Source organism: Tachyglossus aculeatus, chromosome 2 (assembly GCF_015852505.1).
Source record: "Tachyglossus aculeatus isolate mTacAcu1 chromosome 2, mTacAcu1.pri, whole genome shotgun sequence".
Taxonomy (NCBI): domain Eukaryota; kingdom Metazoa; phylum Chordata; class Mammalia; order Monotremata; family Tachyglossidae; genus Tachyglossus; species Tachyglossus aculeatus.
Window position 1 is genome coordinate 142,966,911 of NC_052067.1, and position 24,950 is coordinate 142,991,860.

Consider the following 24,950-nt stretch of genomic DNA (forward strand, 5'->3'; position numbering starts at 1 on the left):
GAAGCCTTCCCTGACTAAGTCCCCCCTTTCCTCATCTCTCACTCCCTTCTACATCCCCCTTACTTGCTTCCTTAGTTCATCCCCCTCCCAGCCCCACAGCACTGAAGTCCATATCTGTCATTTATTGATTTTTATCAGTATACTGTCTCTAGACTGTAAGCTCATTGTGGGCAGGGAATGTGTCTGTTTAGTGTTGCATGGTACTCGCCCCAGCGCTCAGTACAGCTCTCTGCACACAGTAAGCACTCGATAAATAAGACTGAATGAATGATTGAATTCATTCATTCATTCAATGGTATTTACTGAGCACTTACTGTGTGCAGAGCACTGTACTAAGAGCTTGGGAAGTACAAGTTGGCAACATATAGAGACCGTCCTTACCCAACAACGGGCTCATACTCTAGAAAGAGGAGACACACAACAAAACAAAACATGTGGTCAGGTGTCAAGTCATCAGAATAAATAGAAGTAAATCTAGATGCACATCATTGACAAAATAGAGTAGTAAATATGTACAAGTAGAATAAATAGAGTAAAAATCTGTACAAACATATATACAGGTGCTGTGCGGAGGGGAAGGAGGTAGGGCGGGGGGATGGGGAGGGGGAGAGGAAAAAGGGGGCTCAGTCTGGGAAGGCCTCCTGGAGGAGGTGAGCTCTCAGTAGGGCTCAGTAATGAATGAATCAATAACAATGATTGATTGATTGATGTCTGAATGGGGCCGGACATTTTCATTTGTTAGGAATGGACTCCTAAATAAGTCTGGAGCAATCACTCCATCAGAAACCTGTCCCTCAATCCAAAACTCTAAGCACTGAGCACCAGTGTTTTACTCAGAAGAAATTCCACTCCCCAGAAAACAGGAATTTGAACACCCTGACATAGCTCACGTACAAGAGCTAATGAGCTACTCATGCCCCTCGAAGTGAATAACCCTGAGCCTTTCCTGCTAGGTAAGAGCGCATTCCCTTAAAGCCTCCCCTAAGATGACAACTACAGAGATGATTAAAGAGTGAGAAAATAGAACCTGGATGAATAATTTAGAGGAATTGGGACAAGCCAGCCTGGAAAAGAGAAAGCTGAAATGCTATGGAATAAGAGTCTCAGATAAAACAAAATGCTATTAATAGTAATAATGGTATTTGTTAAGCACTTACTATGTGCCAAGCACTGTTCTAAGCCCTGGGGGAGACACAAGGCAATCAGGTTGTCCCATGTGTTTTAATCCCCACTTTACGGATGTGGTAACTGAGGCACAGAGAAGTTAAGTGATTTGCCCAAAGTCACACAGCTGACAAGTGGCAGAGCAGGGATTAGAACCCATAACCTCTGACTCCCAAGACCGTGTTCTTTCCACTAAGCCACGCTGTTTCTTTATTATTTGGTACTGTTGCAATGGTACTGTAAAATGATGATTTAAGATTGTTAGTCCCACATGGGGTATAAACCGTGTCCAATCCTGATTAGCCTGTCTACCCCAGTGTTCAATCAATCAATCAATTGATCGTATTTATTGAGCGCTTACTGTGTGCAGAGCACTGTACTAAGCGCTTGGGAAGTACAAGTTGGCAACATATAGAGACAGTCCCTACCCAACAGTGGGCTCACAGTCTAGAAGGGGGAGACAGAACAAAACCAAACATATTAACAAAATAAAATAAATAGAATAGATATGCACAAGTAAAATAAATAAATAAATAGAGTAATAAATATGTACAAACATATAGACATATATACATACATTCAGTACAGTAGCTGGCACATAGTGAGTGCTTAACAAATACCATTAAAAAAAAAAAACGCATGGCAAGAAGCCAAATTCTGGAGAGTCCTCTCCTAAGAGGTCAGTACAGTGCTCTGCACATGCTAAGACCTCAATCAATACCATCAATCAATTAACTGATTGATTGGTAGAGCATGGATTGATAGGAAGGTTTGCAATGAGATTCAGATTGCTGTTTTTCAAGGGTTTTTTTCTGGCCCACTACTTTAGCTGAGGGTCTGACAAGGTCTTAAAGAGTGAGGGAATTTGAAGGCAGATACCTTTCTCAGTGAGTTAGTCCATTCATTCAATCGTATTTCATTCAATCGTATTTATTAAATGCTTACTGTGGGCTGAGCACTGTACTAAGCGCTTGGGAAAGTATAACACACCAATAAACAGTGACAATTCCCTGCCCACAATGTCAATCAATTTATAATGTTTATTGAGTCTCTGTTGGGTACTGAGCCCAGTACTATTTGGAAGAGTACAAATTACTGCCTTTAAGAAACTTACAGTCTAATCAAGTCGAGACAATTATTGACAAATAGTGAGAGTAGGAAGAACAAAGATATAGGGCCCAGTTTGCAAGATTATAAAACATGAATAAACGGAGTAATAATAATAATAATAGCATTTGTTGTAGAAGCAGCGTGGCTTAGTGGAAAGAGCACGGGATTGGGAGTCAGCGGTCATGAGTTCTAATCCCGGCTCCACCACCTGACAGCTGTGAGATTTTGGGCAAGTCACTTAACTTCTCTGTGCCTCAGTTACTTCATCTGTAAAATGGAGATTGAGACTGTGAGCCCCACGTGGGACAACCTGATTACCTTGCATCTATCCCCATGCTCAGAACAGTGCTTGGCACATAGTAGGCGCTTTGCAAATACCACCATCATCATCATTATTATTACTATTAGTATTTATTATTGGGCACTCACTCTATGCCAAGCACTGTAAAAGGAGCTGGGGTAGATAAAAGATTATCAGATCAGACCCAGTCCCTGTGGGTTTACAGTATGAGAAGGAAGGAGAGCAGATATCCAAGCCCCATAAAACAGTTGAGGAAACTGATGCAGAGAGAAGTTCACACAGCAGGCCAAGTGCTAGAGCTCGGAATAGAACCCAAGTTCTATAACAATTCCCAATTCCCAGGCCTGTGCTCTTTCCACCAGGCCATGCTGCTTCCCAGGCCCTAAGATGTTGCCAACTTGTACTTCCCAAGCGCTTAGTACAGTGCTCTGCACACAGTAAGCGCTCAATAAATACGATTGATTGATTGATTAGGATAACGGGGCTCCACTTTCAACAGCAACGGGAAAAAATTATGAGCTAACACTTCATCATTTGGTGATAAGGTTAGTAATAGAGAAAGCAGTGTGGTCTAATGGAAAGACCATAGGTCTCGGAGGCAGGGGACCTGGGTTCTAATCTCTGCCACTTGCCTCTTGTATGATCTTGGCTAAGCTCACTGTGGTGTTTCCAGTGACAACGTATGGATCCAAAAGCTGGACAGTGAAAAAACTGGATAGAAAGAACTTTGATTCTTTTGAAATGTGGTGTTGGAAAAGGCTTTTGTCAATACCACGGACTGCCCGAAAAACAAATAAATGGATTTTGGAGCAAATTAAACCCAAGTGGTCTTTGGAAGGCCAAATGACTTGACCTAGATTAGCATATTTTGGACACAGTCAGGAGGACTGATTCATTCATTCATTCAATCGTATTTATTAAGCGCTTACTATGTGCAGAGCACTGTACTAAGCGCTTGGGAAGTACAAGTTGGCAATATATAGAGACAGTCCCTACCCAACAACAGGCTCACAGACTAGGAGGGGGAGACAGACAATGAAGCAAAACATGTGGACAGGTGTCAAGTCATCAGAACAAATAAAATTAAAGCTAAAAGCACATCATTAACAAAATAAATAGAATAGTAAATATGTACAAGTAAAATAAATAGAGTAATAAATCTGTACAAACATATATACAGGTGCTGTGGGGAGGGGAAGGAGGTAGGGCAGGGGGGATAGGGAGGAGGAGAGGAGAAAGGGGGCTCAGTCTGGGAAGGCCTATTTATTGAGTGCTTACTGTGTGCAGAGCTCTATACTAAGAGCTTGGAAAGTGCAATTCGGGAACAGATAGAGACAATCCCTGCCCAACAATGGACTCACAGTCTGTGCCAGGCACTGTACTAACCACCGGGGTGGATATAAGCAAATCGAGTTGGACACATTCCCTCTCCCATGTGTGGCTCAAAGTCTCAATCCCCATTTTACAGATGAGGGAACAGAGGCGCAGAGAAGTGAAGTGACCTGCCTAAGATCACACAGCAGACAAGTGGTGGAGCTGGGATTAGACCCCATGACCTTCTAATTCCCAGGCCCATGCTCTATCCACTACACCATGCTCAGTTCAGTGCTCAGTGTTCAGTGGATACAGAGATAGCGTCTACCAACTCTAACCTATTGTACTCTCCCAAGCACACAGTACAGTGTTCTGCACATGGTAAGGATCAATAAATATCACTGATTGATAGATTGATGGATTCAGCACCACATCCAAAATAGGTAGTCAACCAATCCTGCTGCTAATGAAACCATTCCATGGTTTCAGTGACAATATTTATTGAGTGCTTACTGTGAGCAGAGCACTGTACTAAGCACTTGGGAAGTATAAGTAGGCAACATATAGAGACGGTCCCTACCCAACAACGGGCTCCCAGTCTAGAAGGGGGAGACAGACAACAAAACAAAACATGTAGACAGGTGTCAAAATAATGTGCATATAGCGTTAGAATAAATAGAATTATACCTATGTGCACATCATTAACAAAATAGAGTAGTAAATATGTACAAGTAAAATAAATAGAGTAATAAATATGTACAAATATATACAAGTGCTGTGGGGAGGGGAAGGAGGTAGGGTGGGGGGCGATGGGGAGGAGGAGAGGATAAAGGGGGCTCAATCTGGGAAGGCCTCCTGGAAGAGGTGAGCTCTCAGTAGGGCTTTGAAGGGAGGAAGAGAGCTGGGCAGCAGAGTGAAGTATAGACTGAAGTGGGGAGAGACAGGAGGATGGGAGATCAGAGAGGAGGCTGATGCAGTAATCCAGTCGGGATAGGATGAGAGATTGAACCACCAGGGTAGCGGTTTGGATGGAGAGGAAAGGGCGGATCTTGACGATGTTGTGGAGGTGAGACCAGCAGGTTTTGGTGACGGATTGGATGTGAGGGGTGAATGAGACAGCGGGGCCGAGGATGACACCAAGGTTATGGGTTTATGAGACGGGAAGGATGGTAGTGCCATCTACAGTGACGGGAAAGTCAGGGAGGGGACAGGGTTTGGGAGGGAAGATAAGGAGCTCAGTTTTGGACATATTTGTCACTGATCCCATGATAATTTGAAGAAGAAATCTGATTCTCTGGAGAAGACATTAACGCTGGGAAAAGTCCAGGAAAACGTGGAAGAGGCAGCCCAGCAGCTAGACGGATAGAGACCGTAATATCGATAAGGGAAGAACCATTAGAAAGGTCGCAGATTATGGCAGAGGACAGGACATTCTGGAGAAAGTATATCCAAGGGGTTGCTATGACTCAGAAAAGACTCAACGGCACTAAATAAAAAAGCTCATTGTGGGCAGGGAATCTGTCTATGGTTCTATTGTACTCTCCCTAGCACTTAGTACAGTGCTTTGCATTCAGTAAGCCTTCAGTAAATACGGTCGAGTGAATGAATGAAGACACTTAATTCCTCTATGCCTCACTTTCCTCAGCTGCTCAAGGGGGATGAAATATTTGATCTCCCTCCCACTTTGACTGTGAACCCCATGTGGGAAAAGAACTGCCTCCAACCTCATTATTTTACCTCTACCCCAATGCTAAGCACAGAACCCAGCACATATTAAGTGCTTAGCTAATACCAATCAATCAATCGTATTTATTGAGCACTTACTGTGTGTAGAGCACTGTACTAAGCACTTGGGAAGTACAAGTCGGCAACACATAGAGACGGTCCCTACCCAACAGTGGGCTCACAGTCTAGAATACCACTCATTATCATCATTATTAGTAGTAGTAGTCATGGTATTATTAGTATTGGTATTCCCAATAGGCCTCTTCGGGTCACAACTGGAGAGTTTCCAGTACTCTACCAGTCATAGCTACTGGAAGGAGACTCCAGCAGAGGCCTACCCATTCCATTCCTAGCTTGGGCAGTGGCTGGCGAGTGGCAGGCAATCTGCTACAAGTCAAAACTCCCCCATGCTGGGCAGCAGCGGCACGGGAGAGAGTCGAGGGCGGAGGCTCGAGTTTACCGTGCGGAAGGAGACAGTGGAAAACCACTTTCGGATTTTGACCAAGAAAACTCCATGGATCCACTCCCAGAATGATTGCAGATGGAGGCGGGGCATTCTTGGAGAGATGCGCCCGTGGTGTTACTATGGTTTGGAGACAACTCGGACGGCATAAGACAAGACATTCCCAATAGGTCTACCCTTACACATTAAGTATCCCAAGGTTAGTAGTCACGGAGCAAATATATGAACTAAGGATCCAAATGCAGGACCCATTGGATTGCGAACTCTTCACTGTAAGCAAAATGTGTACAATCAATCGATCGCCAATCAATCGTATTTATTGAATGCTTTCTGTGTGCAGAGCACTGTACTAAGCCCTTGGGAGAGTGTAATGTAACAATATGACAGACCACATTCCTTGCGCACGATGAGCTTACGGTCTAGAGGGGGAGGAAGACGTTAATAGAAATAAATAAATTATGGATATGGAAGCGCTTAGTACAGTGCTCTGCACATAGTAAGCGCTCAATAAATACGATTGATGATTGATGATATGGAAGTAAGTGATGTGGGGTTGAGGGAGGCGTGAACAAAGGGAGCAAATCCATCCAGCAGGGTCCCCAAGCTTGACCCCTCTCCAACCATCCGGCAAGTTCTTCTGAGCTCTGTGCATCCTTCCCTCTTGGTAAGTCAGCGACCATCTGGGAGGTGGGGGCCAAACCAGAGCCAGCTGGATCTCAAACAGCCTGAAGCTCCAGCGCTTAGAACAGTGCTTTGCACATAGTAAGCGCTTAATAAATGCTATTATAAGGGGAATGCAGAAGGGGCAGGAATAGGAGAAGAGGAAATGAAGGCTTAGTCAGGGAAGGCCTCTTGGAGGAGATGCACAGTTCCTGAGTTAATTTCCACCAAGGGAAATCACAGTCTTTTAAGAATGCCGTAAATATTTTATTCAATCAATCTATCAATTGTATTTATTGAATGCTTACTATGTGCACAGCACTGTACTAAGCACTTGGGAGAGTACAGGGATTCACAAAAGATAAGAGTGTGCCTGTTTTTGTTCCATTGTACTCTCCCAAGTGTTTCGTACAGTGCTCTGCACATAGTGAGCAGTCAATCAATCAATCAATCAATTGTATTTATTGAGTGCTTACTGTGTGCAGAGCACTGTACTAAGCGCTTGGGAAGTACAAGATGGCAACATATAGAGACAGTGGGCTCACAGTACCCAACAGTGGGCTCACAGTCTAAAAGGAGACAGAGAACAAAACCAAACATACTAACAAAATAAAATAAATAGAATAGATATGTACAAGTAAAATAAATAAATAAATAAATAGAGTAATAAATATGTACAGACATATATACATATAAACAGGGCTCAATAAATACGACTGATTGGTTGATTGATAAGAGGCTTCAGGAACTATTCCCTGTTGTTGAGGACCACTAACCCAACCCCAAACATGCCACATTACAGTTGAGAAGAAAGACTTAGCTTTAAAGAGAAATTTTTAAAAACACAGCCACTGTCGTTGAGAGAACAGGATTGTCTTGTCTACCCTGGAATGATTCTCAAGAGCACAGACAAGGTGCAGCAGAGTTAAGATATTCTGAAACCCAAGTGACAACATGTTGTCTGTCATACCTGAAGGCCTCTTGTAATTAAGAAAATGCAGTAGTTTCTCTTTCAAGTCCAAACTCCCTTGTAGCTCTTCCCACTTGTAAACCGGGAAGGGGGAAATCAAAGCCACCTTAATTACCATTAATTACTGTTACTACTTAGCTCGACATAATTAATGACTCTGTGAGTTCCAAGAATATTTCTAGACCATTATTTTACGCTCCATTAAGTCTAGGTGCTTAGACGGAAACTTTGGGTTGAATGATGATTGACAAGACAGAAAATTATGTAAAGTAATGGAGCGGGAGATGTGGGAAGCTGGTTCTGTCCAATCATTCAGTCAGTTGGTCAATCGTATTTATTGAGCGCTTACTGGGTGCGGAGCACTGTGCTAAGTGCTGGAGAGAGTATGATACGCCAAGAAACGGACACATTCCCTGCCCCTGACAAGCTCAGATTCTAGAGGGGGAGATATTAATAGAAATAAATAAAAGACAGATAGGGATGAGAGTGCTGTGGGGCTGGGAGGGGGGATGAATAAAGGGAGAGAGTCAGGGTGATGCAGAAGGGAGTGGGAGAAGAGGAAAGGAGGGCTTAGTCAGGGAAAACGCCCGACTGCAGAGAAGCAGTGTGGCTCAGTGGAAAGAGCACGGGCTTCGGAGTCAAGGGTTATGGGTTCGAATCTTGGCTCTGCCAACTGTCAGCTGTGTGACTTTGGGCAAGTCACGTAACTTCTCTGTGCCTCAGTTCCCTCATCTGCAAAATGGGGATTAAGACTGTGAGCCCCCCGTGGGACAACCTGATCTCCTTGTAACCTCCCCAGCAACTAGAACAATGTTTTGCACATAGTAAGTGCTTAATAAATGCCATCATTATTATTATTATTACCATCGTGTTTTTGAGGCTGTTGGGACTATTCTTTGACAACCACTGGGATGACTTTTTCTTTGGTCATTTGCACAGATGGAAAAATTCTGTCTTTCTCGGGAGGGAAATGGGAAAGAAGAGGGAGGGGCAGAGAGGGGGGTGCCATTGAAAAGGAAAGCATGTGTGATAATTACCTAGGCATGTATAGGACTCTCTCCGCCACCACAAATCCCACCCTGAAGAAGAGATTGCTGGCTGGGATGAAAGGGAAAATCAGGAACAACAAGCCAACTAACACTTCCTTGTGCTCCAGTTTCTGAAACAACAGAAAAGTGAAGGACAAATTAAACGTTTGAAAATCCCACTTCAATCAGCATGCAACCATCTTCGCTCAATTTCTCATTTGGGGAATGAATACATCAGATGATCGTAAATCTCTTTGAAAGGGGTGCTAAATTGGAATGAAAAAGCCCTCCAGTCGAAAACTCTCTGGCACAGGACACTGTTTGTATATATATTACACTTCTGAAACTTGCCACAGAAATATCTGATGTTTGTGCCTCGTAAACAGCAAACTGGCAAACTATAGCTTTTGGAATTGTTCTTTCTATAAAAATATTAATGCCTAGGATCAATCGATCCATCAGTGGTATTTATTGAGTGCTTACTGTGTATTAGGCACTAGGTACTGTTCTAATAATAATAGTAATAATGTTGGTATTTGTTAAGCACTTACTATGTGCCAAGCACTGTTCTAAGCGCTGGGGTAGATACAAGGCAATTAGATTGTCCCACATGGGGCTCACAGTCTTAATCCCCATTTTACAGATGAAGTAATTGAAGCACAGAGAAGTTAAGTGACTTGCCCAAAGTCACACAGCTGACAAGTGGCGGAGTCAGGATTAGAACCCACGACCCCTGACTCCCAAGCCCGGGCTCTTTCGACCATGCCACGCTGCTTCTCTAGGCACTTGGGACAGTATAACAGAGTTGGTAGACACATTCCTTGCTCACAAGGACAAGATGGAGCCCTTCCTCTGACTCTATTGTGTATGGATATATAAATTATTCCAAAAACAAATCATTTTATAGTGTTTGTTAAGCAATAATAATAATTATGGTATTTGTTAAGCGCTGACTATGTGCTAAGCACTGGGGTAGACACAGGGTAATAATGAGGGTATTTCTTAAGCACTTACTATGTGCAAAGCACTGTTCTAAGCGCTGAGGTATCAGGTGGTCCCACGTGGGGCTCACAGTCTTCATCCCCATTGTACAGATGAGGTCACTGAGGCACAGAGAAGCTACGTGACTTGCCCAAGGTGTCAAAAACTGTTCCAAGCACTGGGGTAGGTACAACTTAATTAGGTCAGACACAGCCACTGCAGCACACGGGACTCCCAATCTAAATAGGAGGGAGGACGTGTATTTAATCCCCATTTTACAGTTGAGAAAACTCAGGCCCAGAGAAGTTAAGTGACTTGGCCAAGGTCACGCAGCAGACAAGTGGCGGAGCCAGGAGTCTTTTCCCGGACTTCCTCTTCCTTCTGTAATAATGACGGTATTTGTGAAGTGCTTATGATGTATCAAGTACTGTTCAGAGCGCTGGGGTAGATTAAAGCTAATCGGGGTGTACACAGTCCCTGTCGGACCTGGGGCTCATAGTCTTAATCCTCATTTTACAGATGAGGTAACTGAGGCCCGGAGAAGTGAAGTGACTTGGTCAAGGTCATACAGCAGATACGTGGCAGAGCCGGGATTAGATTCCTAGGCCTGTACTCTATTCCCTAGCCCACATTACTTCTGCACACTAAAAAAACATGTTTTTTGCTTCCTTCGTAATGAGTTCCATCCTTTACTGCTTGCTCACTTTTTGCACTCCATGCTCTCGGGGGAACTCACCCATTGTTGGGTAGGGATCGTCTCTACAAATTGCTGAATTGTACTTCCCAAGAGCTTAGTTCAGTGCTCTGCATACAGTAAGTGCTCAATACATATGATTGAATGAATGAATGAACTGGCAGGGATGAGAGCGGGATACCGGGAAACCTATTGGCCCCGTAATCCATTCAATCAATCAATCAATCAATCAATCAATCAATCGCATTTATTGAGCGCTTACTATGTGCAGAGCACTATACTAAGCGCTTGGGAAGTACAAATTGGCAACATATAGAGACAGTCCCTACCCAACAGTGGGCTCACAGTCTAAAAGGGGGAGACAGAGAACAAAACCAAACATACTAACAAAGTAAAATAAATAGGATAAATAGGATTCATTCTTAGCCTTGAAAAGGATAGGGCTGGTTCGTTCTCTGTTCTCCTCAGGAGACCCCAAAACCATGAATAATAATAAAGAGCATGGCCTTGGAGTTAGAGGACCTGGGTTCCAATTCCGAATCCAGCACTAGCCTCCTGTGATACCTTCAGCAAGTCATTTAAATTCTCTGTACCTTGCTTTCCTCATCTGTAGAATGGGGATTAAATTTCCATTCTCCCTCATACTTCGACTGTGAACACTACATGGGACAGGGACTGTGTCTAAACTGATTAGTCTGTATCTAACCCATGCTTAATTCTGTGCTTGGCACGTAATAATGATAATAATAATAGTACTTGCTAAGTGCTTACTATGTGCCAAGCACTGTTCTAAGCACTGGAAGAGATACAAGCTAACCAGGTTGGACACAGTCCCTGTTCCACATGAGGCTCACACTCTTAATCTCCACTTTACAGATAAATTAACACTGGCCCAGAGAAGCGAAGTGATTTGCCCAAGATCACACAGCAGACAGGCGTCAGAGCCATGATTAGAACTCAGGTCCTTCTTACTCCCACGCCCATGCTCTATCCACTAAGCCATCCGGCTTAGCACTTAACAAATAATACAGAGAGCAAAATAATAGCCTTCATTATGGTATCCATCATGGTATGTGCCAAGCACTGTCTTAAGCGCTGGGTAGATCCCAGATAATCAGGGCGGATGCAGTCTCTATCCCACATGGGACTTACAGTGTAAATCAGAGGAGGAACAGGTATTGAATCACCAATCAATCAACCAACGGTATTTATTGGGCACTTACTAGGTGCAAAGCACTCTACTAAACACTTGGGAGAATACAATAGACACGATTCCTACCCTTGAGGAACTTCAATCTGGCCAACTTGTACTTCCCAAGCGCTTAGTTCAGTGCTCTGCACATAGTAAGTGCTCACTAAATACGACTGAATGAATGAATGAATGGTGGAGGAGACAAACATTAAAATAAATTACAGATAGGGGAAACAGCAAATATGTAAAGGATGTGGATATAAGGATATACGTAGTGTGGTGTAGTGGAAAGAGCATGGGCCTAGGACCCAGAGGACCTGAGTTCTAATTCCAGTTCAGCCACTTATCTGCTGGGTGACCTTGGACAGGTCACTTAACTTATCTGTGTCTCAGTTACCTCATCTGGAAAATGGGGATTAAGACCATGAGCCCCATGTGGGTCAGGGACTGTGTCCAACCAGATATCTCCTATCTTCTAGAGAAGCAGCGTGGCTCAGTGGAAAGAGCATGGGCTTTGGAGTTAGAGGTCATGGATTCAAATCCCGGCTCCGCCGCCTTTGGGCAATTCACTTAACTTTTCTGGGCCTTAGTTCCCTCATCTGTAAAATGGGGATTAAGACTGTGAGCTCCCCATGGGACAACCTGATCACCTTGTAACCTCCCCAGCGCTTAGAACAGTGCTTTGCACATAGTCAGCACTTAATAAATGCCATTACTATTACTATTATAATTGTTATAATCCCCATTCCACCACTTATAAACTGTGTGACTTTGGGCAAGCCACTTAACTTCTCTGGGCCTCAGTTACCTTATCTGGAAAATGGGGATTAAGACTGTGAGACCCATGTGAGACAACCTGCTTATCTTCTATCCACCCCAATACTTAAGTGCTTAAGAAACACCATCATTATTATTACTTCCCCAACACAATGTGGTGCTTGGAATGTAGTAAGCGCTTAACAAATGCCATAAAAAATGTGCTGTGGGGATGGAGAGGGTAACAAAGGGCTTCAGGGGTAGAGACCCACGTGTGTAAAGACACAGAACGGAGGGTCTATAGGGTGGGGAAATGAGAGTTTAATGAGGGAAGGCTTCTTGGAGGAGGTGAGATTTATTAGTAGGGTTTTTAAGATCGGAAAAATGGTGGTCTGTCATATATAAAGGGGGAGGGAGTTCCAAGCCAGAGGGAGTGTGTGAGCAAAGACAGATGAGATGGGATTCCGGTAAGTAGGCTGGTGTTAAGGAATGAAGTAGGGAGAGAGCTGATCGAACACCTTCAATCCAATCAATCAATCAACCAATCAATCGTATTTATTGAGCACTTACTGTGTGCAGAGCACTGTACTAAGCGCTTGGGAAGTACAAGTTGGCAACATATAGAGACAGGCCCTACCCACCAGTGGGCTCACAGTCTAAAAGGGGGAGACAGAGAACAAAACCAAACATACTAACAAAATAAAATAAATAGAATAGATATGTACAAGTAAAATAAATAAATAGAGTAATAAATATGTACAAACATATATACATATATACAGTATATATACTGTATATATATGCAGTATATATATACATATATATACAACATCAGATCGCACTGCTGGGGAAGCCCCTTCTCTCCCCTCCGCAGCCCAGACAAAGACATCTGGGAGGGGGGTGCTGTTTCTGTCTGATGCAGAAATAGATGGACAGCCATTGGAGGTTTTAGAGGTGAAACATCACCTGAGCAGCAGAAAGAAGTATGAGGAAACCGAGGCTCAGATAAATAACGTGACTTGTCCATGGTCACACAGCGGGCCAGTGGCACAGTCAGAAACAGAACCCAGGTCTTCTCATGGTGGGGCATTTGCTCTTTGAAAGTTAAGCATTAAGTTGTGCATTTAGCTTTAATTTGTGCATTTAGCTTTAATTCTATTTGTTCTGACAACTTGACACCTGTCCACATGCTTTGTTTTCATTCATTCATTCAATAGTATTTATTGAGCACTTACTGTGTGCAGAGCACCGTACTATGCGCTCGGGAAGTACAAGTTGGCAACATATAGAGACGGTCCCTACCCGACAACAGACTCACAGTCTCGAAGGGGGAGACAGACAACAAAACAAGGCATGTGGACAGGTGTCAAGTCACCAGAATAAATAAAAATAAAGTTAAATGCACATCATTAACAAAATAAATAGAATAGTAAATATGTACAAGTAAATAGAGTGTCGGCACTGGTTAGTTAACTATTGATATTTTATATTAAACATGAAAACGATGGTCCCATGGGAAGAACAAGATACAAAATTCTAAAAGCTTACAGAATAACCAGAGGAGAATACTGTTCACAACAGCAGGAGATCATCACGAAAGCTTTCTTTAGAACAATAACCAGCAGAACTGCTCTTGAAGTTACCAACTCCAAAGGAGACTAAATCCAGATGTAGTAGAAAGAGCACAGCCCTGGGAATTTGAAGACCTGGGTTCTAATCCTGAATCCACCACTTGCCTGCTGAGTAACCCTGGGCAAGTCACTTAACTTCTCGGTGCCTCAGTTTCCGCAGCTGTAAAATGGGGATTCGATGCCTGTTTCACTCTGCTGCCCGGATTATCTTTCTATAGAAATGCTCTGGCCATGTCACCCCCCTCCTCAAAAATCTCCAGTGGTTGCCCATCCAACTCCATATCAAACAAAAACTCCTCACTATTGGCTTCAAAGGTCTCCATCCCCTTGCCCCCTCCTACCTCACCTCCCTTCTTTCCTTGTCCAACTCAGCCCACACACTCCACTCCTCTGCCGCCACTAACCTCCTCACTGGGCCTCGTTCTTACATGTCCCGCCTTCGACCCCTGGCCCTCGTCCCACCTCTGACCTGGAATGCCCTCCCTCCTCACAGCCACCAAACTAGCACTAGGTGACTAGGAATAATAATAATTTTGGTATTTGTTAACCACTTACTATGTGCAAAGCACTGTTCTAAGCGCTAAGGAATAGGGATAATAGTAGAATATAAGGATATTCACACAAGTGCTGTGGGGCTGGGGGGAGATTCAAGGGCCTTAAGGGGTATGCAATCAAGTTCAGAGTCGACACAGAGGGGAGGGCAGATAAGGGAAATGAGGGAGACGTTTCAGGGGTCCCAGGCCCCCTGCCAAAAGTGGCCCAGGGGACCAGGAAATCCACTGTGTTGAGGAACAGAAAACTGAAATTCCAGTGCAGTCTGGCTCCTAGCCTTTTTTAACCCAAACAGGCCACAGACTTCCTTCAAAGGCGAAGCAGATGCGATTGCCAAAAGGTGCAAGAGCTGTGTTCTTTTCGCACACAGCTTGCTCCCCAGAGGCCCCAAAGGAAGCCTTGATTCCCACATAAGATCGATAGATTGAATAATCTGTGATTGTCCTGTTTGTATCCCGATTTATCCACAGCAAGGCAATTGTTCCAGAATTCCCTAGTGCTCAGTGCCCAGCTGCCCTATCGCAACCTCTGTTGCCATTGGAAAATCCACCCCAATATGAAGAGTAAAACCATTTTATCAATATTTCCCTGGGCTTCTAAAGCACTTTTACATGGTTGCTGCATAACTCTGCACACAGTAAGTGCTCAATAAATAATAATGATGGTATTTGTTAAGCGCTTACCATGTGCCAAGCACTGTTCTAAGCACTGGGGTAGACACAAGGTAATAATAATAATAATGATGATGGGATTTGTAAAGCGCTTACTATGTGCCAAGCACTGTTCTAAGCATTGGGGGGATACAAGGTGATCAGCTTGTCCATGTTGGGCTCACAGTCTTCATCCCCATTTTACAGATGAGGTAACTGAGGCACAGAGAATCAATCAATCAATCAATCCGTATTTATTGAGCGCTTACTGTGTGCAGAGCACTGTACTAAGCACTTGGGAAGTACAAGTTGGCAACATATAGAGGCAGTCCCTACCCAACAATGGGCTCACAGTCTAGAAGGGGGAGACAGAGAACAAAACCAAACATACTAACAAAATAAAATTAATAGAATAGATATGTACGAGTAAAATAAATAAATAAATACAGTAATAAATATGTACAGACATATATACATATATACAGGTGCTGTGGGGAAGGGAAGGGGGTAAGACGGTGGGGATGGAGAGGGGGGCGAGGGGGAGAGGAAGGAGGGGGCTCAGTCTGGGAAGGCCTCCTGGAGGAGGTGAGCTCTCAGTAGGGCCTTGAAGGGAGGAAGAGAGCTAGCTTGGAGGATGCGGGGAGGGAGGACATTCCAGGCCAGGGAGATGACATGGGCCTGGGGTCGACGGTGGGACAGGCGAGAACAAGGCCCGGTGAGGAGATTAGCGGCAGAGGAGTGGAGGGTGCGGGCTGGGCTGGAGAAGGAGAGAAGGGAGGTGAGGTAGGAGGGGGCGAGGGGATGGACAGCCTGGAAGCCGAGGGTGAGGAGTTTCTGCCTGATGCACAGATTGATCGGTAGTCACTGGAGATTTTTGAGGAGGGGAGTAACAAGCCCAGAGCGTTTCTGGACAAAGACAATCCGGGCAGCGGCGTGAAGTATGGGTTGAAGTGGGGAGAGACACGAGTATGGGAGATCAGAGAGGAGGCCGATGCAGTAGTCTAGACGGGATAGGATGAGAGCTTGAACGAGCAGGGTAGCGGTTTGGATGGAGAGGAAAGGGCAGATCTTGGCAATGTTGCGGAGCTGAGACCGGCAGGTTTTGGTAATGGCTTGGATGTGAGAGGTGAATGAGAGAGCAGAGTCGAGGATGACACCAAGGTTGCGGGCTTGTATTGTACTCTCTCAAGTGCTTAGTACAGTGATCTGCAGACAGGAAGCACTTAAAAAATACGATTGACTGAGTGACTGAGACAATTCAAATCTATACTCTGTTTCCTCACGTAATGACCGGGCACTGTATTTTGATTGGCCTCCTTTCCCCCTCGATTGAAATCATCCTATTTACTTTGGAAAGCATAAAAGAATTCCCCTTGTCCATCCCATCATGAAATGCTGTATTTTAGTCTCATTTGGGTCCCAGGAATCCTGCAAAGTGGAAACAGGCTGAGCATTGTTTGGTCAATGTTTCCACATCTGTCTGGCCATGGATGGAAAATTAGCCCCACTCTGAGATCTCCTCCCTCTTTTAAAGCCCTGGGAATTAAATCATACATTGATGACATAGTATTTTTTTTCCCATTCTTCTGTTGGGAAGGTTCAATTACAGTTTAAAGCAATTTTCATCTCCACACGAGAAATGGGACTTGAAAGGCTGGAATTCATAGCGAGGCTTAATTCACTTTTCCCAAATAGGATTGATTGATTGATCACTGACTGTGGGGCCAAGGAAAGGGTGAATAAAAGAGTAGAGGGGGACTCTTTCTAGTTGGGATATTGGGATAAGAACTGGTGCAGGATAGGTAGCAGAGTTCGAGAGGGGGCACAGAGGCCCAAATAAGCACCGGGCTTCGGGTAAATCAATCCGTCTTCATGACTAAAAATAATTTAATTGATCAATGCTGTTATTTATTGTGTGCTCACTCTTTGCAGAGCACTGTAATGAGCACTTGGAAGAGCACAGTAGAGTTGATAGGCATGAACACTGCCCTCAAGGAGCTTGTAATCTGGTGGGGGAGATTATTATCATTATTGTCATTATTATCATATTTGTTAAGTGCTTACTATGTGCCAAGTGGACATTAAAATACATTACAGATAGAAGAATAAACAGAGTTCAAAGTATATAATAACGATAATGATAATGGTGTTTGTTAAGTGCTGGCTATGTGTCAGGCACTGTAGCAAGGGCTGGGGTGAGCCCACTGTTGGGTAGGGACCGTCTCTATATGTTGCTAACTTGTACTTCCCAAGCGCTTAGTACAGTGCTCTGCACACAGTAAGCGCTCAATAAATATGATTGATTGACTGAGTGATTGTGAGCCCATTGTTGGGTAGGGACCGTCTCTATATGTTGCCGACACATACTTCCCAAGTGCTTAGTAATAATAATAATAATGTCATTTATTAAGCACTTACTATGTGCAAAGCACTGTTCTAAGCACTGGGAAGGTTACAAGGTGATCAGGTTGTCCCATGGGGGGCTCACGGTCTTCATCCCCATTTTACAGATGAGGTAACTGAGGCCCAGAGAAGTGAAGTGACTTGCCCAAAGTCACACAGCTGACAATTGGCAGAGCTGGGGTTTGAACCCATGACCTCTGACTCCAAAGCCCGTGCTCTTTCCACTGAGCCACGCTGCTTCTCTAAAGTGCTCTGTACACAGTAAGTGCTCAATAAATACAATTGAATGACTGAATGCACGCAAATCGGGTTGGGAACAGTCTCTGCCCCGCATGGGGTTCACAGTCTTAATCCCCATTTTACAGATGAGGTAACTGAGGCCCAGAGAAGTGAAGTGAGTTGCTCAAGGCCACACAGCAGACAAGTGGTGAAGTCAGAATTAGAACCCATGAACGAGAAGCAGCATGGCTCAGTGGAAAGAGCAGGGGCTTTGGAGTCAGAGGTCATGGGTTCAAATCCCAGCTCTGCCAACTGTCAGCTATATGACTTTGGGCAAGTCGCTTCACTTCTCTGTGCCTCAGTTGCCTCATCTGTAAAATAGGGATTAAAACTGTGAGCCCCAAGTGGGACAACCTGATCACCTTGTAACCTCCCCAGAGCTTAGAACAGTGCTGTGCACATAGTAAGCACTTAACAAATACCATCATTATTATTATTATGACCTCCTGATTCCCAGGGCTATACCGGGCCCTGGGCCATACTGCTTCCCTGTAAGTACCATGGTGGTGTCAGTCAGTTAGTCAATCGGTCAGTCGTATTTATTGAGCACTTACAGTGTGCAGAGCACTATACTAAGCAGTTGGGAGAGTACAATATAACGATAAACAGATACATTCCCTGCCCACAGCGAGCTTACAGTCTGGAAGGGGAGTTTTGACACCTGTCTACATGTTTTGTTTCGTTGTCTGTCTCCCCCTTCTAGACTGTGAACCGTTGTTGGGTAGGGACCGTCTCAATCTGTTGCCGACTTGTACTTCCCAAGCGTTTCGTACAGTGCTCTGCACACAGTAAGTGCTCAATAAATACGACTGAATGAATGAATGAGTTCCCAAATGCTTAAGTGACCATAGGTACAGTAGATAGTAGTAGAGTATATTGTTATGTTGTACTCTCCCAAGCCCTTAGTACAGTGCTCTGCACACAGTAAGCGCTCAATAAATACGATTGAATGAATGAATGAGTTCCCAAATGCTTAAGTGACCATAGGTACAGTAGATAGTAGTAGAGTATATTGTTATGTTGTACTCTCCCAAGCCCTTAGTACAGTGCTCTGCACACAGTAAGCGCTCAATAAATACGATTGAATGAATGAATGAGTTCCCAAATGCTTACGTGACCATAGTTACAGTAGATAGTAGTAGAGTATATTGTTATGTTGTACTCTCCCAAGCCCTTAGTACAGTGCTCTGCACACAGTAAGCGCTCAATAAATATGACTGAATGAATGAATGAGTTCCCAAATGCTTACGTGACCATAGTTACAGTAGATAGTAGTAGAGTATATTGTTATGTTGTACTCTCCCAAGCCCTTAGTACAGTGCTCTGCACACAGTAAGCGCTCAATAAATACGATTGAATGAATGAATGAGTTCCCAAATGCTTACATGACCATAGTTACAGTAAATAGTGGTAGAGTATATTATGTTGTACTCTTCCAAGCACTTAGTACAGTGCTCCGCACACTGTAAACACTCAATAAATATGATTGATTGATTCATTGATAGATGAGAGGTTGAAATGGTAATGGAAGGGGAAATAGGGTGGGGAGATGAGAGGAAGATCTGCTGAAGAAGTTGTGATTGCAGGAGGGCTTAGAAGATAGGGAGAGCAGAGGACTGTTGAATATGATGGAGGAAGGAAATTCTTGTGAGAGCAAGAGGTCTACAGAGAAAGAGACAACCAGTAATAACAATAATTAAGGTATTTGTTATGCACTTACTATGTGCAAGGCACTGCACTAAGCACCGGGGTAGATATGAGTGAATCAGGTTGGACATAGTCCCTGTCCCAAGTGGGGCTCACAGTCTCCATCCCCGTTTTACAGATGAGGGAACTGAGGCCCAAAGAAGTAAAGTGACTTGCCCAAGGTCACACAGCAGATAAGTGGTGGAGCCAGGATCAGAACCCATGACCTTCTGACTCTCTGGCCCGTGCTGAGGCAGAAACAGTAAATAGGTTGGTTTGGGAGGTAGGAAGTGTGAGAACTGGGTTGTAGCATTAATGAGAATAACTGTGGTCCACAATAATAATAAGAATAATAATGATGGCATTTGTTAAGCGCTCACTATGTGCAAAGCACTGTTCTAAGCACTGGAGGGATACAGGGTGATCAGGTTGTCCCACTTGGGGCTCACAGTCTTAATCCTCATTTTACAGATGAGGTAACTGAGGCGCAGAGAAGTTAAGTGACTTGCCCAAAGTCACACAGCCAATAAGGGGTGGAGCCGAGATTAGAACCCATGACCTCTGACTCCCAAGCCCGTGCTCTTTCCACTGAGCCACGCTGTTAAGCGCTTACTATGTGCCAAACACTGTTCTAAGCACTAATAATAATAATAATGATGGCATTTATTAAGCGCTTACTATGTGCAAAGCACTGTTCTAAGTACTGGAGAGGTTACAAGGAGATCAGGTTGTCCCACGGGGGGCTCACAGTCTTAATCCCCATTTTACAGATGAGGGAACTGAGGCACAGAGAAGTGAAGTGACTTGCCAAACAGTGACAATTGGCAGAGCCGGGATTCGAACCCATGACCCCTGACTCCAAAGCTCGGGGTCTTTCCACTGAGCCACGCTGCTTCTCTTAGCCACAAGAAGTGAGGATAGCAGGGAAGTGAGAGCTGACTAAGTGTTCTAAAGGCAACAGTCAGGAGTTTCTGCTTGATATGGAGATGACTAGGCAACAGCATTATCCTCCCTGTCTCCCAAGTAATTAAGTAATTCAGCAATTAAGTAATTAATCCATGGCCTTGGCATTATCCTCACCTCATCTCCCTCCATCTATTCAGTCAATCACCAAATCCCATCCGTTCTCCCTTCCATCCCCCCAGCCCTACCTCCTTCTCCCCACAGCACCTGTATATATGTTTGTACAGATTTATCACTCTATTTATTTTACTTGTACATATTTACTATTCTATTTATTTTATTAATGATGTGCACCTAGCTTTATTTCCATTTATTCTGATGACTTGACACCTGTCCACATGTTTTCTTTTGTTCTCTGTCTCCCCCTTCTAGACTGTGAGCCCGTTGTTGGGTAGGGACCGTCTCTATATGTTGCCAACTTGTATTTTCCAAGCGCTTAGTCCAGTGCTCTGCACACAGTAAGCGCTCAATAAATACGATTGAATGAATGATGAATGAATGTCTAGAATCTGCCCTTTCCTCTCCATCCAGCGCTTAGAACAGTGCTTTGCATATAATAACAGTTTAACAAATACCATTATTATTATTATTATTATTATTAACTGTTACCAAGCTGATTCAAGCACTTATCACTTCCAACCTGAATAATAATGATGGCATTTATTAAACGCTTACTATGTGCAAAGCACTGTTCTAAGCAGTGGGGAGGTTACAAGGTGATCAGGTTGTCCCACGGGGGGCTCACAGTCTTAATCCCCATTTTACAGATGAGGGAACTGAGGCACAGAGAAGTCAAGTGACTTGCCCAAAGTCACACAGCTGACAATTGGCAGAGCAGGGATTTGAACCCATGACCTCTGACTACAAAGCCCGGGCTCTTTCCACTCAGCCACACTGCTTCTCATGACTACCTTGAATACTGCATCAGCCTCTGTGCTGATCTCCTTGCCTCTCCTCCTCTTTCAAGCCCATACTGTCACGCTGCCTCTCTGTAATGGACTGTACTCTTCCTAATGCTTAGTACAGTTTATGGCTCAGTGGAAAGACCCCAAACCTGGGAATCAGAGGTCATGGGTTCTAATCCTGACTCCGCCACTTGTCAGCTGTGTGACTTTGGGCAAGTCGCTTCACTTCTCTAGGCCTCAGTTACCTCATCTGGAAAATGGGGATTAAGAATGTGAGCTCCATGGGGGACAACCTGATTACCTTGCATTCCCCCAGTGCTTAGAACAGTGTTTGGTACATAGTAAGTGCTTAATAAATACCATCATTATTAATAAAGTGCTCTGCACACAGTCAGCGCTCGATAACACTGAATGATTGCTTGGAGGTGCTTGAGGAAAGGGAGGGACATGTGTTAAATTATCCCAGCGCTTAGACTGAGCCCCTTCCTTCCTCTCCCCCTCGTCCCCCTCTCCATCCCCCCATCTTACTTCCTTCCCTTCCCCACAGCACCTGTATATATGTATATATGTTTGTACATATTTATTTTTCTATTTATTTATTTATTTATTTTACTTGGACATATCTATTCTATTTATTTTGTTAGTATGTTTGGTTTTGTTCTCTGTCTCCCCCTTTTAGACTGTGAGCCCACTGTTGGGTAGGGACTGTCTCTATATGTTGCCAACTTGGACTTCCCAAGCGCTTAGTACAGTGCTCTGCACACAGTAAGCGCTCAATAAATACGACTGATTGATTGATTGATTGATTGATTAGAACAGTGCTTGGCACACAGTAAGAGCTTAATGAATATCATCATTATTATTATTATTGTTATTCAGTCAGTCAGTCATATTTATTGAGCGCTTACTGTGTGCACAGCACTGTACTAAGCGCTTGGGAAGTACAAGTTGGCAACATATAGAGATGGTCCGTACCCAACAACGGGCTCACAGTCTAGAAGACCCCAGTTCAGAAATGACCTTGGGACAGAAAAAGGCATGGCTGACTTCCCACCATCCCTGTTTGGCCAGAGTCAGGGAGATGATTTCACAAGCTTGAAATTCACTCACAAGGCATAAGAATAAATAATTTCACATGGTAAATAAAATAAAAGAAATTGAACGGCCTTGGGAAAAAAGGGCATTCAAACCCCCTCCCCTGTTCCATCCAACTAGCAAACATGTCTTTTGCAAGACATATCTTTTTCTCCCGGTGAAACTGCCAGTTGCACTGATGAACGGAGAGTGGGAGGCAATACTCAATGTGGGGATTTGTAAACTGACATCTTGGATTTGAGGACTTTGGGTTCTGATTTCATTTTCGGGAAAAGCAATTTCTCTGAAGATTTGGCCCGTGAGGAGCTCAGATCTCTGAAGCAGATTCCCGCTCGCCAAAATGGAGTGATTGAGCCCGCTATTGGGTACGGACTGTCTCTCTATGTTACCAACCTGTACTTCCCAAGCGCTTAGTACAGTGCTCTGCACACAGTAAGCGCTCAATAAATACGATTGAATGAATGAATGAATGATTCTTTTGTGTTGCTGAGCTGGGAAAACACGCTCTTACATTGCCAAAGTTAAGAGGGAGGGCTGTCATTCATTCAATTTTATCTGTTGAACGCTTACTGGGTGCAAAGCACTGTACAAAGCACTTGGAAGAGTACACGAGAACAATGGATGGACACATTCTTGTACCACAACGAGCTTACAGTCTAGAGGGGGAGGGAGTCATCAAACTATAAGTTATTTGTGGCCTTAGTATAGTACTTAGCATTCAGTAAGGTGCTCAATAGGAGCAGCAGTGGATAGAGCCCGGGGCTGAGAGTCAGAAGGTCATGGGTTCTAATCCCGGCTCCGCCACTTGTCTGCTGTGTGACCTTGGGCAAGTCACTTCACTTCTCTCTGCCACATTTACCTCACCTGGAAAATGGGGATTGAGATCGTGAGCCCCACGGGGGACAGAAGTGAAGTGACTTGCCCACGGTCACACACAGACGAGTGGCGGAGCCGGGATTAGAAACCAGATCCTTTTGACTCCTGGGCCTGTGTTTCTATCACTAGGCCACACTGCTTCTCGTCGTCGAATATGTGACTTCAGGGCACATTGCAGACACAGTATCAGTTTGTGGTAGCAAGAGAAGTTTCCTTCGGAATGCACTTTTTTCATCCTGAAACAACGAAGTCTGCGTTGGCATATTTTGGGGGCGTTTGGGGAATGCTACTTCCCTAACCTGAGCTTTCCTTTTCTCAGGTGACCGGTATCGTAGGCCGAGCGGATGTCTTAGCCTGTTTGCTCTTTCTGTTGGCCTTTCTCTCATATCACAGGTATGGAACTCACCAACATTTTCTTCCTTTTAGTCCCTAGCCTCTCTTCTGGCTGCCTAACAAGACTTGATACCTGTCCACATGTTTTGTTTTGTTGTCTGTCTTCCCCTCCTAACTGTGAGCCCGTTGTTGGGTCGGGACCGTCTCTCTATGTAGCCGACTTGTACTTCCCAAGCACTTAGTACAGTGCTCTCCACACAGTAAGCACTCAATAAATACGATTGAATGAATGAATGAATGAATGACAGGGACTCCATCCAACCTGATTTGCTTGTATCCACCCCAGTGCTTAATACAGTGCCTGGCACATAGTAAGCGCTAAACAAATACCACAGTAATTATCAACAAATCCCATTGGTTGATTGGCAGGGATAGATTCAAACTCAGGGGTGACCATCAATTGACAGATGACTGATGACTTTTGAAGAAGCAACCACCCAATTTCCCAAACCCTGAAGCAGCGCTTAGCAGAAAAAAACACAGGCTTGGGGGCCAGGGAGCCTGGGTTCTAATCCTGCCTCCATCACTTGTCAGCTCTGTGACCTTGGGCAAGTCACCTAACTTCTCTGTGCCTCTGTTTCCTCAACGGCAAAATGGGGATTTGATACCTGTTCTCCCTCCTACTTAAAATGTGAACCCCAGGTGTGACGGGGATTGTGTCCAACCTGATTAACTTGTAGCTACCCCAGCTCTTGATGCAGAGAAAGTGCATAACAAATAACATAAAGAAAGCAAGAAAACAAAATAACTCCGTTGTGAAAAAACAAGGGCAAACACCCTCTAGGGTGTCTTCCAATTGTGCTGCTTAGCTGCCTGGCAGGATGGAGGACCATGTGACTGTGAGCCCGTTGTTGGGCAGGGATTGTCTCTATCTGTTGCCAAATTGTACTTTCTAAGCTCTTAGTACAGTGCTCTGCACACAGTAAGTGCTCAATAAATACAACAGAATGAATTAAGCATTTACTGTGTGCAGAGAGCTCTACTAAGCCCTCGAGGGCGTATTATGCTAAAGCAGAGGGAGAAAGCAGTGTGGCCTAGTGGCAAGAACTTGGGCCTGGGGGTCAGAAGGATCTGGGTTCTAATTCTGGCTCTGCCATTTGTCTGCTGTTCATTCATTCAATCGTATTTATTGAGCGCTTACTGTGTGCAGAGCACTGTA

General features: G+C 44.3%; 1 protein-coding gene across 1 annotated transcript in view; it reads right to left on the minus strand.

Moving 5' to 3' along the window:
• TMTC1 (transmembrane O-mannosyltransferase targeting cadherins 1) overlaps nucleotides 1-24,950 on the minus strand; it is a 412,328-nt gene that overhangs the window by 159,122 nt on the left and 228,256 nt on the right. The window contains exon 9 of the mRNA XM_038765197.1: nucleotides 8,745-8,866. Within this exon, the coding sequence (XP_038621125.1) occupies nucleotides 8,745-8,866 (122 nt within the window). The remainder of the gene's footprint in view (nucleotides 1-8,744; nucleotides 8,867-24,950) is intronic.